This window comes from Heterodontus francisci, chromosome 34 (assembly GCF_036365525.1).
Source record: "Heterodontus francisci isolate sHetFra1 chromosome 34, sHetFra1.hap1, whole genome shotgun sequence".
Lineage (NCBI taxonomy): Eukaryota > Metazoa > Chordata > Chondrichthyes > Heterodontiformes > Heterodontidae > Heterodontus > Heterodontus francisci.
In genome coordinates, this window is record NC_090404.1 from 8717601 (window position 1) to 8733913 (window position 16313).

Below are 16313 nucleotides of genomic sequence, written 5' to 3' on the forward strand. Positions count from 1 at the left end.
CGATCTATTTCCTGCTGTACCCTCTGACAATCCTCATCACTGTCTGCAACTCCACCAACCTTTGTGTCGTCCGCAAACTTACTAATCAGACCAGCTACATTTTCCTCCAAATCATTTATTTATACGACAAAGAGCAAAGGTCCCAGCACTGATCCCTGCGGAACACCACTGGTCACATCACTCCATTCAGAAAAGCACCCTTCCACTGCTACCCTCTGTCTTCTATAACAGAGCCAGTTCTGTATCCATCTTGCCAGCTCACCTCTGATCTCGTGTGACTTCACCTTTTGTACCAATCTGCCATGAGGGACCTTGTCAAAGGCTTTACTAAAGTCCATATAGATAACATCCACTGCCCAGATTCAGCGCTGGTTTAAACCGACTTCACTGATGATTCACTTATTATTGACTAACATAATAGTCCTGATTATCCTGTCCCGAACCTGCCTTCCTACAATATGTAATGGATGGGAAAGTGCCGCAGCTCTTATAGAAAGGCAGAGTTGTAGTATTTTCGACAGAGACATTAATATTTAATTCCGTTCCTTCCAAGTGGATATTCCACGTGACAACACTGCCTGCGGCAGCCCCGCCCACAGTTTCCGTTTGCTGCTCTCGCTCTGACCCAATTTTGTTATTGGAGGGATTGCTGCCGCGGGTCCATTCTTCTCATTGGTTGGATCAGCAGTGCAGTGGGACGGGGATCTGTATTTCTGCTCCGACAGAGAGTTTCCTGCACTGCAGAGTTACAGATTCAGGAAGTATCATGGGGAACCGTCTCTCACCGCTTCTCATCTTTCTATCACTTCTCAGTAAGTATTTCCTTCCCAGTAAAAATCCATTCTCCCCCTGCTGCATTCTAGATGTTATTGTTGGTAAAATAATAGTGATGGTGATGGTGACTGTTATGTCAATCAATATGAGGCAAATTCTGATTGCTGATATTACTATTTTTCTGTTAGAATGGAGCCACCAAGACACAGTGGAACAGTCGGTTGCTGAAAGAACGGTTGAAAAGGGATCGAAAGTCACACTAACCTGCACCTTGAAAACAAGCGATTCGAACCCTTATGTGTACTGGGACAGTCAGCGCCCCGGGCAGCCTCCACACAACATACTTCGTCTTATTGTAGGGAATCTATACAGGAACACGGGCATAACTGTTCGGTTCTCGGCTACGTTTAATAAAACTGCCAAGATTACCGAGCTAACGGTCAGCAACACCCTGATCTCCGACAGCGCCGTGTATTTCTGTGCCATGAGCCCCACACTACTGCAGAGATATCGCAGATCCCGGACAGAAACCCACACTGAGAGTTCCAGTTAGCGCTCACCAGAGGGCGCGCTTGCACCGATAAACAGAAACAATAATTCAGCCTCCACTGTGAGAGACACAGAGAGATTCTTAAAACTGCGACAGAGCACAAACCTCAACAACAGGCGAGGTCCACTTGTGCAGTTATCTTAGTCTGTGACTACAACTTGCATTTATCATTAAAAAAATGAACTTTACAAATCGAAGTCAGCGATCTTTACTCACCTTTTATCTTTCGATGCTCTTTCCCTGCCTACTTGTTCCTGTCACAACCTGTCTCTACACTTGACCCAGTATTGTATACATTTCCTTCTTACAGTCTTTAGTTTACAAATATAAATCTTTACTAAATTTCGGTACGTTAATTCAGAACCATTCCAACCCAGATGCCCACTGATTCAAAGAACAAAGATCAAAGAACAGTACAGCACAGGAACAGGCCATTCGGCCCTCCAAGCCTGCGCCGATCTTGATGCCTGCCTAAACTAAAACCTTCTGCATTTCCGGGCACCATATCCCTCTATTCCCATCCTAATCATGTATTTGTCAAGATGCCTCTTGAACGTCGCTATCGTACCTGCTTCCACCACCTCCCCTGGCAGCAAGTTCCAGGCACTCACCACCCTCTGTGTAAAGAACGTGCCTCGCACATCCCCTCTAAACTTTGCCCCTCGCACCTTAAACCTATGTCCCCTAGTAACTGCCTCCTCCACCCTGGGAAAAAGCTTCTGACTATCCACTCTGTCCATGCCGCTCATAACTTTGTAAACCTCTATCACGTCACCCCTCCACCTCCGTCGTTCCAGTGAAAATAATCCGAGTTTATCCAACCTCTCCTCATAACTGATGCCCCCCAGACCAGGCAACATCCTGGTAAACCTCTTCTGTACCCTCTCCACAGCCTCCACGTCTTTCTGGTAGTGTGGCGACCAGAATTGCACGCAATATTCCAAGTGTGGCCTAAGTAAGGTTCTGTACAGCTGCAACATGACTTGCCTATTTTTATACTCTATGCCCGACCGATGAAGGCAAGCATGCCGTATGCCTTCTTGCCTACCTTATCCACCTGCGTTGCCACTTTCAGTGACCTGTAGACCTGTACGCCCAGATCTCTCTGCCTGTCAATACTCCTAAGGGTTCTGCCATTTACTGTATACTTCCCACCTGCAGTAGATCTTCCAAAATGCATTACCTCACATTTGTCCGGATTAAACTCCATCTGCCATTTCTCCGCCCAAGTCTCCAACCAATCTATTTCCTGCTGTATCCTCTGACAATCCTCATCACTGTCTGCAACTCCACCAACCTTTGTGTCGTCTGCAAACTTACTAATCAGACCAGCTACATTTTCCTCCAAATCATTTATTTATACGACAAAGAGCAAAGGTCCCAGCACTGATCCCTGCGGTACACCACTAGTCACATCACTCCATTCAGAAAAGCACCCTTCCACTGCTACCCTCTGTCTTCTATAACAGAGCCAGTTCTGTATCCATCTTGCCAGCTCACCTCTGATCTCGTGTGACTTCACCTTTTGTACCAGTCTGCCATGAGGGACCTTGTCAAAGGCTTTACTAAATTCCATATAGATAACATCCACTGCCCAGATTCAGCGCTGGTTTAAACCGACTTCACTGATGATTCACTTATTATTGACTAACATAATAGTCCTGATTATCCTGTCCCGAACCTGCCTTCCTGCAATATGTAATGGATGGGAAAGTGCCGCAGCTCTTATAGAAAGGCAGAGTTGTAGTATTTTCGACAGAGACATTAATATTTAATTCCGTTCCTTCCAAGTGGATATTCCACGTGACAACACTGCCTGCGGCAGCCCCGCCCACAGTTTCCGTTTGCTGCTCTCGCTCTGACCCAATTTTGTTATTGGAGGGATTGCTGCCGCGGGTCCATTCTTCTCATTGGTTGGATCAGCAGTGCAGTGGGACGAGGATCTGTATTTCTGCTCCGACAGAGAGTTTCCTGCACTGCAGAGTTACAGATTCAGGAAGTATCATGGGGAACCGTCTCTCACCGCTTCTCATCTTTCTATCACTTCTCAGTAAGTATTTCCTTCCCAGTAAAAATCCATTCTCCCCCTGCTGCATTCTAGATGTTATTGTTGGTAAAATAATAGTGATGGTGATGGTGACTGTTATGTCAATCAATATGAGGAAAATTCTGATTGCTGATATTACTATTTTTCTGTTAGAATGGAGCCACCAAGACAAAGTGGAACAGTCGGTTGCTGAAAGAACGGTTGAAAAGGGATCGAAAGTCACACTAACCTGCACCTTGAAAACAAGCGATTCGAACCCTTATGTGTACTGGTACAGTCAGCGCCCCGGGCAGCCTCCACACAACATACTTCGTCTTATTGGAGGGAATCTATACAGGAACACGGGCATCACTGTTCGGTTCTCGGCTACGTTTAATAAAACTGCCAAGATTACCGAGCTAACGGTCAGCAACACCCTGATCTCCGACAGCGCCGTGTATTTCTGTGCCATGAGCCCCACATTGCTGCAGAGATATAGCAGATCCCGTACAAAAACCCACACTGAGAGTTCCAGTTTGCGCTCACCAGAGGGCGCGCTTGCACCGATAAACAGAAACAATAATTCAGACTCCACAGTGAGAGACACAGACAGATTCTTAAAACTGCGACAGAGCACAAAGCTCAACAACAGGCGAGGTCCACTTGCGCAGTTATCTTAGTCTGTGACTGCAACTTGCATTTATCGTTAAAAAATGAACTTTACAAATCGAAGTCAGCGATCTTTACTCACCTTTTATCTTTCGATGCTCTTTCCCTGCCTACTTGTTCCTGTCACACCCTGTCTCTACACTTGACCCAGTATTGTATACATTTCCTTCTTACAGTCTTCAGTTTACAAATATAAATCTTTACTAAATTTCGGTACGTTAATTCAGAACCATTCCAACCCAGATGCCCACTGATTCAAAGAACAAAGATCAAAGAACAGTACAGCACAGGAACAGGCCATTCGGCCCTCCAAGCCTGCGCCGATCTTGATGCCTGCCTAAACTAAAACCTTCTGCACTTCCGGGCACCATATCCCTCTATTCCCATCCTAATCATGTGTTTGTCAAGATGCCTCTTGAACGTCATTATCGTACCTGCTTCCACCACCTCCCCCGGCAGCAAGTTCCAGGCACTCACCACCCTCTGTGCAAAAGAACTTGCCTCGCACATTCCCTCTAAACTTTGCCCCTCGCACCTTAAACCTATATCCCCTAGTAACTGACTCCTCCACCCTGGGAAAAAGCTTCTGACTATCCACTCTGTCCATGCCGCTCATAACTTTGTAAACCTCTATCACGTCACCCCTCCACCTCCGTCGTTCCAGTGAAAATAATCCGAGTTTATCCAACCTCTCCTCATAGCTGATGCCCTCCAGACCAGGCAATATCCTGGTAAACATCTTCTGCACCCTCTCCAAAACCTCCACGTCCTTCTGGTAGTGTGGCGACCAGAATTGCACGCAATATTCCAAGTGTGGCCTAAGTAAGGTACTGTACAGCTGCAACATGACTTGCCTATTTTTATACTCTATGCCCCGACCGATGAAGGCAAGCATGCCGTATGCCTTCTTGCCTACCTTATCCACCTGCGTTGCCACTTTCAGTGACCTGTAGACCTGTACGCCCAGATCTCTCTGCCTGTCAATACTCCTAAGGGTTCTGCCATTTACTGTATACCTCCCACCTGCATTAGATCTTCCAAAATGCATTACCTCACATTTGTCCGGATTAAACTCCATCTGCCATTTCTCCGCCCAAGTCTCCAACGATCTATATCCTGCTGTATCCTCTGACAATCCTCATCACTGTCTGCAACTCCACCAACCTTTGTGTCGTCTGCAAACTTACTAATCAGACCAGCTACATTTTCCTCCAAATCATTTATTTATACGACAAAGAGCAAAGGTCCCAGCACTGATCCCTGCGGAACACCACTAGTCACATCACTCCATTCAGAAAAGCACCCTTCCACTGCTACCCTCTGTCTTCTATAACAGAGCCAGTTCTGTATCCATCTTGCCAGCTCACCTCTGATCTCGTGTGACTTCACCTTTTGTACCAGTCTGCCATGAGGGACCTTGTCAAAGGCTTTACTAAAGTCCATATAGATAACATCCACTGCCCAGATTCAGCGCTGGTTTAAACCGACTTCACTGATGATTCACTTATTATTGACTAACATAATAGTCCTGATAATCCTGTCCCGAACCTGCCTTCCTGCAATATGTAATGGATGGGAAAGTGCCGCAGCTCTTATAGAAAGGCAGAGTTGTAGTATTTTCGACAGAGACATTAATATTTAATTCCGTTCCTTACAAGTGGATATTCCACGTGACAACACTGCCTGCGGCAGCCCCGCCCACAGTTTCCGTTTGCTGCTCTCGCTCTGACCCAATTTTGTTATTGGAGGGATTGCTGCCGCGGGTCCATTCTTCTCATTGGTTGGATCAGCAGTGCAGTGGGACGGGGATCTGTATTTCTGCTCCGACAGAGAGTTTCCTGCACTGCAGAGTTACAGATTCAGGAAGTATCATGGGGAACCGTCTCTCACCGCTTCTCATCTTTCTATCACTTCTCAGTAAGTATTTCCTTCCCAGTAAAAATCCATTCTCCCCCTGCTGCATTCTAGATGTTATTGTTGGTAAAATAATAGTGATGGTGATGGTGACTGTTATGTCAATCAATATGAGGAAAATTCTGATTGCTGATATTACTATTTTTCTGTTAGAATGGAGCCACCAAGACACAGTGGAACAGTCGGTTGCTGAAAGAACGGTTGAAAAGGGATCGAAAGTCACACTAACCTGCACCTTGAAAACAAGCGATTCGAACCCTTATGTGTACTGGTACAGTCAGCGCCCCGGGCAGCCTCCACACAACATACTTCGTCTTATTGCAGGGAATGTAAACAGGAACACCGGCATCACTGTTCGGTTCTCGGCTACGTTTAATAAAACTGCCAAGATCACCGAGCTAACGGTCAGCAACACCCTGATCTCCGACAGCGCCGTGTATTTCTGTGCCATGAGCCCCACACTGCTGCAGAGATATCGCAGATCCCGGACAAAAACCCACACTGAGAGTTCCAGTTAGCGCTCACCAGAGGGCGCGCTTGCACCGATAAACAGAAACGATAATTCAGCCTCCACAGTGAGAGACACAAACAGATTCTTAAAACTGCGACAGAGCACAAACCTCAACAACAAGCGAGGTCCACTTGTGCAGTTATCTTAGTCTGTGACTACAACTTGCATTTATCATTAAAAAAATGAACTTTACAAATCGAAGTCAGCGATCTTTACTCACCTTTTATCTTTCAATGCTCTTTCCCTGCCTACTTGTTCCTGTCACAACCTGTCTCTACACTTGACCCAGTATTGTATACATTTCCTTCTTACAGTCTTTAGTTTACAAATATAAATCTTTACTAAATTTCGGTACGTTAATTCAGAACCATTCCAACCCAGATGCCCACTGATTCAAAGAACAAAGATCAAAGAACAGTACAGCACAGGAACAGGCCATTCGGCCCTCCAAGCCTGCGCCGATCTTGATGCCTGCCTAAACTAAAACCTTCTGCATTTCCGGGCACCATATCCCTCTATTCCCATCCTAATCATGTATTTGTCAAGATGCCTCTTGAACGTCGCTATCGTACCTGCTTCCACCACCTCCCCTGGCAGCAGGTTCCAGGCACTCACCACCCTCTGTGTAAAGAACTTGCCTCGCACATACCCTCTAAACTTTGCCCCTCGCACCTTAAACCTATGTCCCCTAGTAACTGACTCCTCCACCCTGGGAAAAAGCTTCTGACTATCCACTCTGTCCATGCCGCTCATAACTTTGCCAACCTCTCTCACGTCACCCCTCCACCTCCGTCGTTCCAGTGAAAACAATCCGAGTTTATCCAACCTCTCCTCATAGCTGATGCCCTCCAGACCAGGCAATATCCTGGTAAACACCTTCTGTACCCTCTCCAAAGCCTCCACGTCCTTCTGGTAGTGTGGCGACCAGAATTGCACGCAATATTCCAAGTGTGGCCTAAGTAAGGTTCTGTACAGCTGCAACATGACTTGCCTATTTTTATACTCTATGCCCCGACCGATGAAGGCAAGCATTCCGTATGTCTTCTTGACTACCTTATCCACCTGCGTTGCCACTTTCAGTAACCTGTAGACCTGTACGCCCAGATCTCTCTGCCTGTCAATACTCCTAAGGGTTCTGCCATTTACTGTATACTTCCCACCTGTATTAGATCTTCCAAAATGCATTACCTCACATTTGTCCGGATTAAACTCCATCTGACATTTCTCCGCCCAAGTCTCCAACCAATCTATTTCCTGCTGTATCCTCTGGCAATCCTCATCACTATCTGCAACTCCACCAACCTTTGTGTCGTCCGCAAACTTACTAATCAGAGCAGCTACATTTTCCTCCAAATCATTTATATATACTACAAACAGCAAAGGTCCCAGCACTGATCCCTGCAGAACACCACTAGTCACATCACTCCATTCAGAAAAGCACCCTTCCACTACTACCCTGTCTTCTGTAACAGAGCCAGTCCTGTATCCATCTTGCCAGCTCACCTCTGATCCCGTGTGACTTCACCTTTTGTACCAGTCTGCCATGAGGGACCTTGTCAAAGGCTTTACTAAAGTCCATATAGATAACAACCACTGCACAGATTCAGCGCTGGTTTAACCCGACTTCACTTATGATTCACTTATTATTGACTAACATAATAGTCCTGATTATCCTGTCCCGAACCTGCCTTCCTGCAATATGTAATGGATGGGAAAGTGCCGCAGCTCTTATAGAAAGGCAGAGTTGTAGTATTTTCGACAGAGACATTATTATTTAAATCCGTTCCTTTCAAGTGGATATTCCACGTGACAACACTGCCTGGGGCAGCCCCGCCCACAGCTTCCCTTTGCTGCTGTCTCTCTGACCCGCCGTCCATACCCTGTGTTCTTGGAGAGACTAAAAGCAAAATACTGCAGATGCTGCAAATCTGAAATAAAAACAAATTATGCTGGAAATACTCAGCAGGTCTGGCAGTATCTGTGGAGAGAGAAGCAGAGTTAATGTTTCAGGTTAGTGACCCTTCATCAGAACTGAAACGTTAACTCTGCTTCTCTCTCCACAGATGCTGCCCGACCTGCTGAGTATTTACAGTATTTCTTTGTTTTTATTCGTGGAGAGATTCCTGCTGTTGTTCCCTATCTGTCCCTTCTCATCCCCGGTCTCCACTTTTCCCCGATAATCCTTTAAGTTTTCCCTTTCCAGTCTTCAGTTTAACAGCATAACATCTTTATTTTGTTCAGCATATTACTTGAGAACTGCTGCAACCCAGCTTCCTATGAAGATGATAAATGAATAAACACATCATTTCTCACAGCCTGTCCACTGAATACTTCTTAGAACATCCACCAGAGGGCAGCAGATCACCGTGTTTCCATTCACTGACAGCCAGCTCACCACCAAGAGTCTCAGAGAACCACTCGGTACACAAGGAAGTGAAGTGAGAGCACCTGAGACGTGACAGCAGATTAACGAGGGTGGGGAATAGAACAGGTGTCTTCAAATATGATTCCGTGTTGGATTTCTCAGTCCGATTGGATTCTGCAGTTTGTTTTCTCGGCCGCTCCTGGAAACCGTTGGGTGACAGTTTGATCCGAGGTTAATTTGGTTTCCTCTCGGTGTGTGTTTGAGCGCCTGACAGCGCGCTGCACATTGTGGCTGCATCTGCCCGAGATTCTACACAACCGACAACAGACAGGAGCTCCCACCCACAGTCCAAAGGCAGTTTTTGTACAGGGGTGAGACTGCTTTCCATCACTGTGAGGCTGAAGGCGCAGTAATACACGGCAGAGTCAGTCAGCTGCAGCTCCGAGATGGTTAAACTGGTGAATTTAGTCGCTTTCTGGAGCTTTGCAGAGAAACGGATTTTAGCAAAATCTGCTTTATCTTCAGTACCGCCTGAGTGTTTCCACAGTATAAACTCGGGCTGTGTATCTGGGTGTTGTCGATACCAGTATAAAGAATAGCTGCTCATTGTAGTATCATAGGTACAGCTTAAAGTCACCGCTTCTCCTTCTGTCTTAACATCTGAGGGCAGGAGCTGAGTGACAGAATCTCCATGACTCCGATCTGAAAAACAAGTTTAAACAGGAAAAGATCAGACTGACGACTGTTTAAAATTCAGATTTAAACCATGTTTGTGAAATGGGAGAAAAGATGAAATGTGTTTAGTCCACAATTACCTGTCAGAAATGCTCCCCACACAACCCAGATGCTGAGTAGCCGCATTATCGTTGTCCGCTCTGTAAAAGGGGAGTTGGATATTTGAAGACACCCGTTCGAATCCCCACCCTCAATAATCTGCTGTCGTGTCTCAGGATTCTCTCACCTCACTTCCTTGTGTCCCCAGTGGTGCTGTGAGAGCGGTAGGTGGTGAGCTGGCTGCCAGTGAATGGAAACACCCCGAGCTGGGCTACAGTCACTGTCCTTATATGGTGAATGGTTCCGCTGTTAGAGACGTGGGGCGGGGACTGAAACCGTTGTCTGGTTATTGTAACCGGAAACATGGGATTGTTCATGGGGTTGGTTTATTCTGGCGTCAATTTTTCCTCCCAAATTTAAATATATTCACCATCAGCACACTGGTAACCGTGACTCCAGTGAGATTTCCCTCACCGATCAGTTAACTAGTGAACTAACAATGATTCTGTATTTTGCAGGAGTGATTTATAGATCTGTCATATTAGAACGATGATATCTGCTGTTACTGAACAAACAACGGAACAGACAGAAAAATAATAAACTCTCGCTGTTATTTGAACAGCGTTTCCAGCACTGTGGTTTACATTTAATATGATGTTCTCATGCTTTCTGCTGAATTCTAACACTCTTTTTGTTTTTAATTGCTAATAATATCGTCCATAATCTTCAGATTTTGTATTTGTGATAACCGAGAATTGAGGGAGCAGCGCATTGGTGCTTTTTAACAATTTGCCATTCATCGGCTGAAAGTGGGGGAGGGGTTCAAAGCCTCCAGGGTGAGCTGGAGGGCGAGTTTTCATTAACAAGAACCCAAACACCAACAGGACATGAAAAATTGTCCTTATAACATTCACACTGAATAGAAAATGGAGTTGAGAAGTAAAAGAAACAAAGTTCAGACGGTTTCGTTTTGTCTTTCCCTCCTTTAACATCGATCTCCACTAATAGTACAGCGAGCGACTTCAGAAATCAGATCTCAGGGTGTCTGTCATTGATATTTTAATATTCTTTTCTCCATCTTCCACCTACTTGTCCTGCCCCCTGGTTAGTATCAATCCTTCGATATGCGGATGCATCTCTGTGAGGATTATTGTCCCATGTAGCTTCCCAACTCATTGAGTAAAATTAATTTCAACTATTAAACGTCTTGGAGAAATAGAAATCACCTCGCTGCCCCGGGTCTGATCCAAAAGAGATCATTGCTATCTGCCGCCCTCTGGTGGCTATGCTGAGAAGTGGTCAGATGGCAGTGAACAGGGTGTGAGAAATTCTGTGTTGGGCCATTGGACTGATCTGACAGCCTCCTGTTTCTAGCGGTTCTGACTTTACAAACCGAGCAGGGAAATGTATTCAATTATGCGTAAAGAATGGTGACAGGTGATAATGAGAAGCAAGTCGACAGGGAAAGGGGAGAGAAAAACAAAAATGGAGTCAAGGCTTCACAGATTGAATAAAAAGTTCATTTTTCGTATAAATGCGCATTGTAATCACAAAGTATTATAACTATATCAGTGGACATTGGCCGTTGCTGTTGAATGTTGTGTTTTATTGCAATTTTCAGAAGGTGACTGTGACTCTCACAGAGGAGGCTGAATTCTTGCTTCTGTTTATCGGTGTGAGGGTGCCCTGTGGTGAGCTCGAACTGGATCTCTCAGTGTGGGTTTTTTGCCCGGAATCCGATTTTCCTCTGCACCACTGTCAGGCTCATGGCACAGAAATACACGGCGTTGTTAGAGATCAGGGCGTTGTGGATCGTTAGAACAAAGAACAAAGAACAGTACAGCACAGGAACAGGCCATTCGGCCCTCCAAGCCTGCGCCGATCTTGATGCCTGTCTAAACTAAAACCTTCTGCACTTCCGGGGCCCGTATCCCTCTATTCCCTTCCTATTCATGTATTTGTCAAGATGTCCCTTAAACGTCGCTATCGTATCTGCTTCCACCACCTCCCCTGGCAGCAAGTTCCAGGCACTCACCACCCTCTGTGTAAAGAACTTGCCTCGCACATCCCCTCTAAACTTTGCCCCTCGCACCTTAAACCTATGTCCCCTAGTAACTGACTCTTCCACCCTGGGAAAAAGCTTCTGACTATCCACTCTGTCCATGCCACTCATAACTTTGTAAACCTCTATCATGTCGCCCCTCCACCTCCTTCGTTCCAATGAAAACAATCTGAGTTTTTCCAACCTCTCCTCATAGCCGATGCCCTCCAGACCAGGCAACATCCTGGTAAACCTCTTCTGTACCCTCTCCAAAGCCTCCACGTCCTTCTTGTAGTGTGGCGACCAGAATTGCATGCAATATTCTAAGTGTGGCCTAAGTAAGGTTCTGTACAGCTGCAGCATGACTTGCCAATTTTTATACTCTATGCCCCGACCAAATAGGCAAGCATGCTGTATGCCTTCTTGACTACCTTATTCACCTGCGTTGCCACTTTCAGTGGCCTGTAGACCTGTATGCCCAGATCTCTCTGACTGTCAATACTCCTAAGGGTTCTGCCATTTACTGTATACTTCCCACTTGTATTAGATCTTCCAAAATGCATTACCTCACATTTGTCCGGATTAAACTCCATCTGCCATTTCTCCACCCAAGTCTCCAACCGATCTATATCCTGCTGTATCCTCTGACAATCCTCATCACTATCTGCAACTCCACCAACCTTTGTGTCATTCGCAAACTTACTAATCAGACCAGCTACATTTTCCTCCAAATCATTTATATATACTACAAAGTGCAAAGGTCCCAGCACTGATCCCTGTGGAACACCACTAGTCACATCCCTCCATTCAGAAAAACACCCATCCACTGATACCCTCTGTCTTCTATGACTGAGCCAGTTCTGTATCCATCTTGCCAGCTCACCTCTGATCCCATGTGACTTCACCTTTTGTACCAGTCTGCCATGCGGGACCTTGTCAAAGGCTTTACTGAAGTCCATATAGACAACATCCACTGCCCTTCCTTCATCAATCATCTTCGTCACTTCCTCAAAAAACTCGATCAAGTCAGTGAGACACGACCTCCCCTTCACAAAACCATGCTGTCTCTCGCTAATAAGTTCATTTGTTTCCAAATGGGAGTAAATCCTGTCCCGAAGAATCCTCTCGAATAATTTCCCTACCACTGACATAAGGCTCACTGGCCTGTAATTTCTTGGATTATCCTTGTTACCCTTCTTAAACAAAGGAACAACATTGGCTATTCTCCATTCCTCTGGGACCTCACCTGTAGCCAATGAGGACACAAAGATTTCTGTCAAAGCCACAGCAGTTTCCTCCCTTGCCTCCCTCAGTATTCTGGGGTAGATCCCATCAGGCCCTGGGGACTTATCTACCTTAATGCTTTGCAAGACACCCAACACCTCTTCCTTTTTGATAACGACATGACCCAGACTATCTACACTCCCTTCCCCAGACTCATCATCCACCAAGTCCTTCTCTTTGGTGAATATTGATGCAAAGTACTCATTTGGTACCTCGCCCATTTCCTCTGGCTCCATGCATAGATTCCTTCCTCTGTCCTTGAGTGGGCCAACCCTTTCCCTGGCTACACTCTTGCTCTTTATATACGTATAAAAAGCCTTGGGATTCTCCTTAATCCTGTTTGCCAATGACTTTTCATGACCCCTTTTAGCCCTCCTGACTCCTTGCTTAAGTTCCTTCCTACTGTCTTTATATTCCTCAAGGGATTCGTCTGTTCCTAGCCTTCCAGCCCTTACAAATGCTTCCTTTTTCTTTTCGACTCGGCTCACAATATCCCGTGTTATCCAAGCTTCCCGAAACTTGCCAAACTTGTCTTTCTTCCTCACAGGAACATGCCGGTCCTGGATTCTAATCAACTGACGTTTGAAAGACTCCCACATGTCAGATGTTGATTTACCCTCAAACAGCCGCCCCCAATCTAAATTCTTCAGTTCCTGCCTAATATTGTTATAATTAGCCTTCCCCCAATTTAGCACCTTCACCCGAGGACTACTCTTATCTTTATCCACAAGTACTTTAAAACTTACGGAATTATGGTCACTGTCCCCGAAATGCTCCCCTACTGAGACTTCCACCACCTGGCCGGGCTCATTCCCCAATTCCAGGTCCAGTACAGCCCCTTCCCCAGTTGAACTATCTACATATTCTTTCAAGAAGCCCTCCTGGATGCTTCTCACAAATTCTGCCCCATCCAAGCCCCTAGCACTAAGTGAGTCCCAGTCAATATAGGGGGAGTTAAAATCACCCATTCCCTTAGCTGGGAATTCTTGGCAGTTTTACTCAAGGTAAAAGAGAATCGGTTAGTGAAACCGGGCTTCCATTTTGTTATCCCTCCATAGAGATCAAACACGTGTTGTGGCGGCTGCCCGGCGTGCTGATTGTACCAGTCTAGAAGTGCTGGTTTTCAAGGTACTGGTTAGTGTGACATTACTTTCCTCTTCAATCATCATTTCAGGAACCGGCTGTTTCATTGTGTCTTGGTGGCTCCATTCGAAAATACAAAAGTAGTAACAGTCACAATGAGCTTCAACATCATATGGATCAATATAACCATCAAAATCACCATCACTATCATTTCACCTGTAATAACAGCTCCACTACAACAGACAAAGTGGGTGGGATGGTGAGGAGGGAATGGGTTTTTACTGGGAAGGAAATACTTACTGAGATGTGCTGTAATAATGAGAAGTGGTGTGAGACGGTTCCACATGATGGTCCCGGAGTCTGTAACTCTGCAACCAGAAAAGAAATGCTCTGCCGGAGCAGAAATACAGATCCCGGCCCCACTTCACTGCCGATCTAACTAATACCAAACAAGGAACAGCGGCAGCAATTTCTCCAATAAAACAGAGCCGGCAAGGCAGGTCAGAGAGGGAACAGCAAGCTGAAGCTGTGGACGGGGTTGCTGCAAACTCAAATTTGAGTTCACTCAACATTCTGTGTAACTGCTGAAAGTGCGCGGTGATGCTCACATGAACTCGGTGTTGATGGAGTGGAAAGAGAGATGGTTGGTGTCAGAATTCTGCTGCCTGGCTGCTCCTGCTCACTGTTCAAGCGACTGGGAACAAATAACTTGCGAGAGAAATGAAGGGACTCGAAGTATAGGATCATACAGCACTGAATGATGCCATTCGGCCCATCTTACCTGTGCCGGCTCTTTGAAAGAGCCATCACCTTAATCTTACTCTCCCTGCTCTTTCGACACTGCCCTGCATTTTTCCCATTCAGGTACATACACAGTTCTCTTTTGAAAATTACTATTGAATCTGCTTCCTCCACTTTTTCAGGCTGTGCATTCCAAATCCTGACAATCACACTGTAAAAAATAAATCCCCTCTCCCTTGTCTTTTTTGTCAATTCCCTTAAATCTGGGCCAATGGAATATCAAACTTCCGGCCGTTGGGAACAATAATGCGCGATATACTCTATCCAAACCCCATGGAATTTTCAACTTCACAATTAAATCTCCCTTAATCTTCGTTGATATACCGGCAATAATTGCAGCTTCTCTAAACTCTCCAAAGTCCCACATCCCTGTACAATCCTAGTACATCTTCTCTACACCCTCTGCCAAGTCTTGTCATCCTTTCTACATAGAATTGGACTCAATACACTAGCTGCTGCGCACTCAGTTATTCAGAAAGTTTTGCCACAACTGTCTTCTTAAACAACATCAAAATTAATGACAGGGTCTATTTATCTCCAATTTACATTTCTGGAATACAACATCTGACTTTTGTGTTTTCATATATAACAATCAGAAATGTTCATCTTAGGGCCAGCTGGGTAGATGGGAGGTTATACACACCCAAATTCAGACCGATCCAGTTTAACTTCCTGTTCTTTGTTCCTCTATGGACTATGTGCCGATCCAGCAACTCAGTGTCTGGTGATATTAACCTTGCCAGAAGGGAGTCTGGTGCAGCTTGATTGCAGATATACAGATCCTGATATTGACTACATACAATTGTAACTGCGGAAGGTCCCAAAGAGTTTAATGTGGCCGATTTGTGCACAGAAACATAGACAATCAGGAAAAGGGGTTCGATTCCTGTTCATGTATTTTGGTTGATCTTGGTTGAAGGGAGGAATGTTGAGGAGGACACAGTGTGGGACAATGGGAGATTTAATGTCGACCTAAACAGACATGGGGTGGGGGAGAGATTATTGGTTCCTGCTGTCCCCAGAAATATACTTCCTTTTCAGCACTGCACAGATTGGAAACCTGGTTAATATGCTCAGGATCTGAAGTTGAGGTGGAATCCACAGTCTCCTGATTCTGAAATAGGAGTCAAATCACTTTATTCAAGCTGCTGCTAAATTGCTTAATGCATTCAGGTGACATTTTATATCGACAGTTTTATCACGACTTTGGTTAATACCGTTGCTGTTAAACTTCCGCAGACTAATACCACAAATATCAACGTCAAGAGGACAATGATGAAACACTTGATTCATGTAATTGAAATTCATAGAGATAAGGAATATGGTTGCACAGAAGGAGGCCATTTAGCCCGTCGTGTTGGCTGTTTGAAAGAGCTGTCCGATTTGTTCTACTCTCTTGGTCTTTCTCCAAATCCCTGCCAATCTTCTCTTTATAGTATATATCCAATTCTCTTTTGAAAGTTATTATTGCATCTGTCTCTACCGCCCTTCCAGGTAATTTATTCCAACTCATAACAATTC

The 16313-nt window shown here is 45.4% G+C and overlaps 3 gene segments (V, D, J or C); all 3 read left to right on the top strand.

Moving 5' to 3' along the window:
• The first annotated feature begins 706 nt into the window (after positions 1–706).
• LOC137348486 (T cell receptor alpha variable 38-2/delta variable 8-like) lies at positions 707–1360 on the top strand. The segment is given in 2 exon segments: positions 707–812; positions 963–1360. Coding segments are annotated over 2 exon segments (411 nt in total).
• Positions 1361–3291: 1931 nt separating this feature from the next.
• Positions 3292–4030, top strand: LOC137348582 (T cell receptor alpha variable 38-2/delta variable 8-like). The segment is given in 2 exon segments: positions 3292–3374; positions 3525–4030. Coding segments are annotated over 2 exon segments (552 nt in total).
• Positions 4031–6013: 1983 nt separating this feature from the next.
• Positions 6014–6451, top strand: LOC137348583 (T cell receptor alpha variable 38-2/delta variable 8-like). The segment is given in 1 exon segment: positions 6014–6451. A coding segment is annotated over 1 exon segment (438 nt).
• Positions 6452–16313: the final 9862 nt, after the last annotated feature.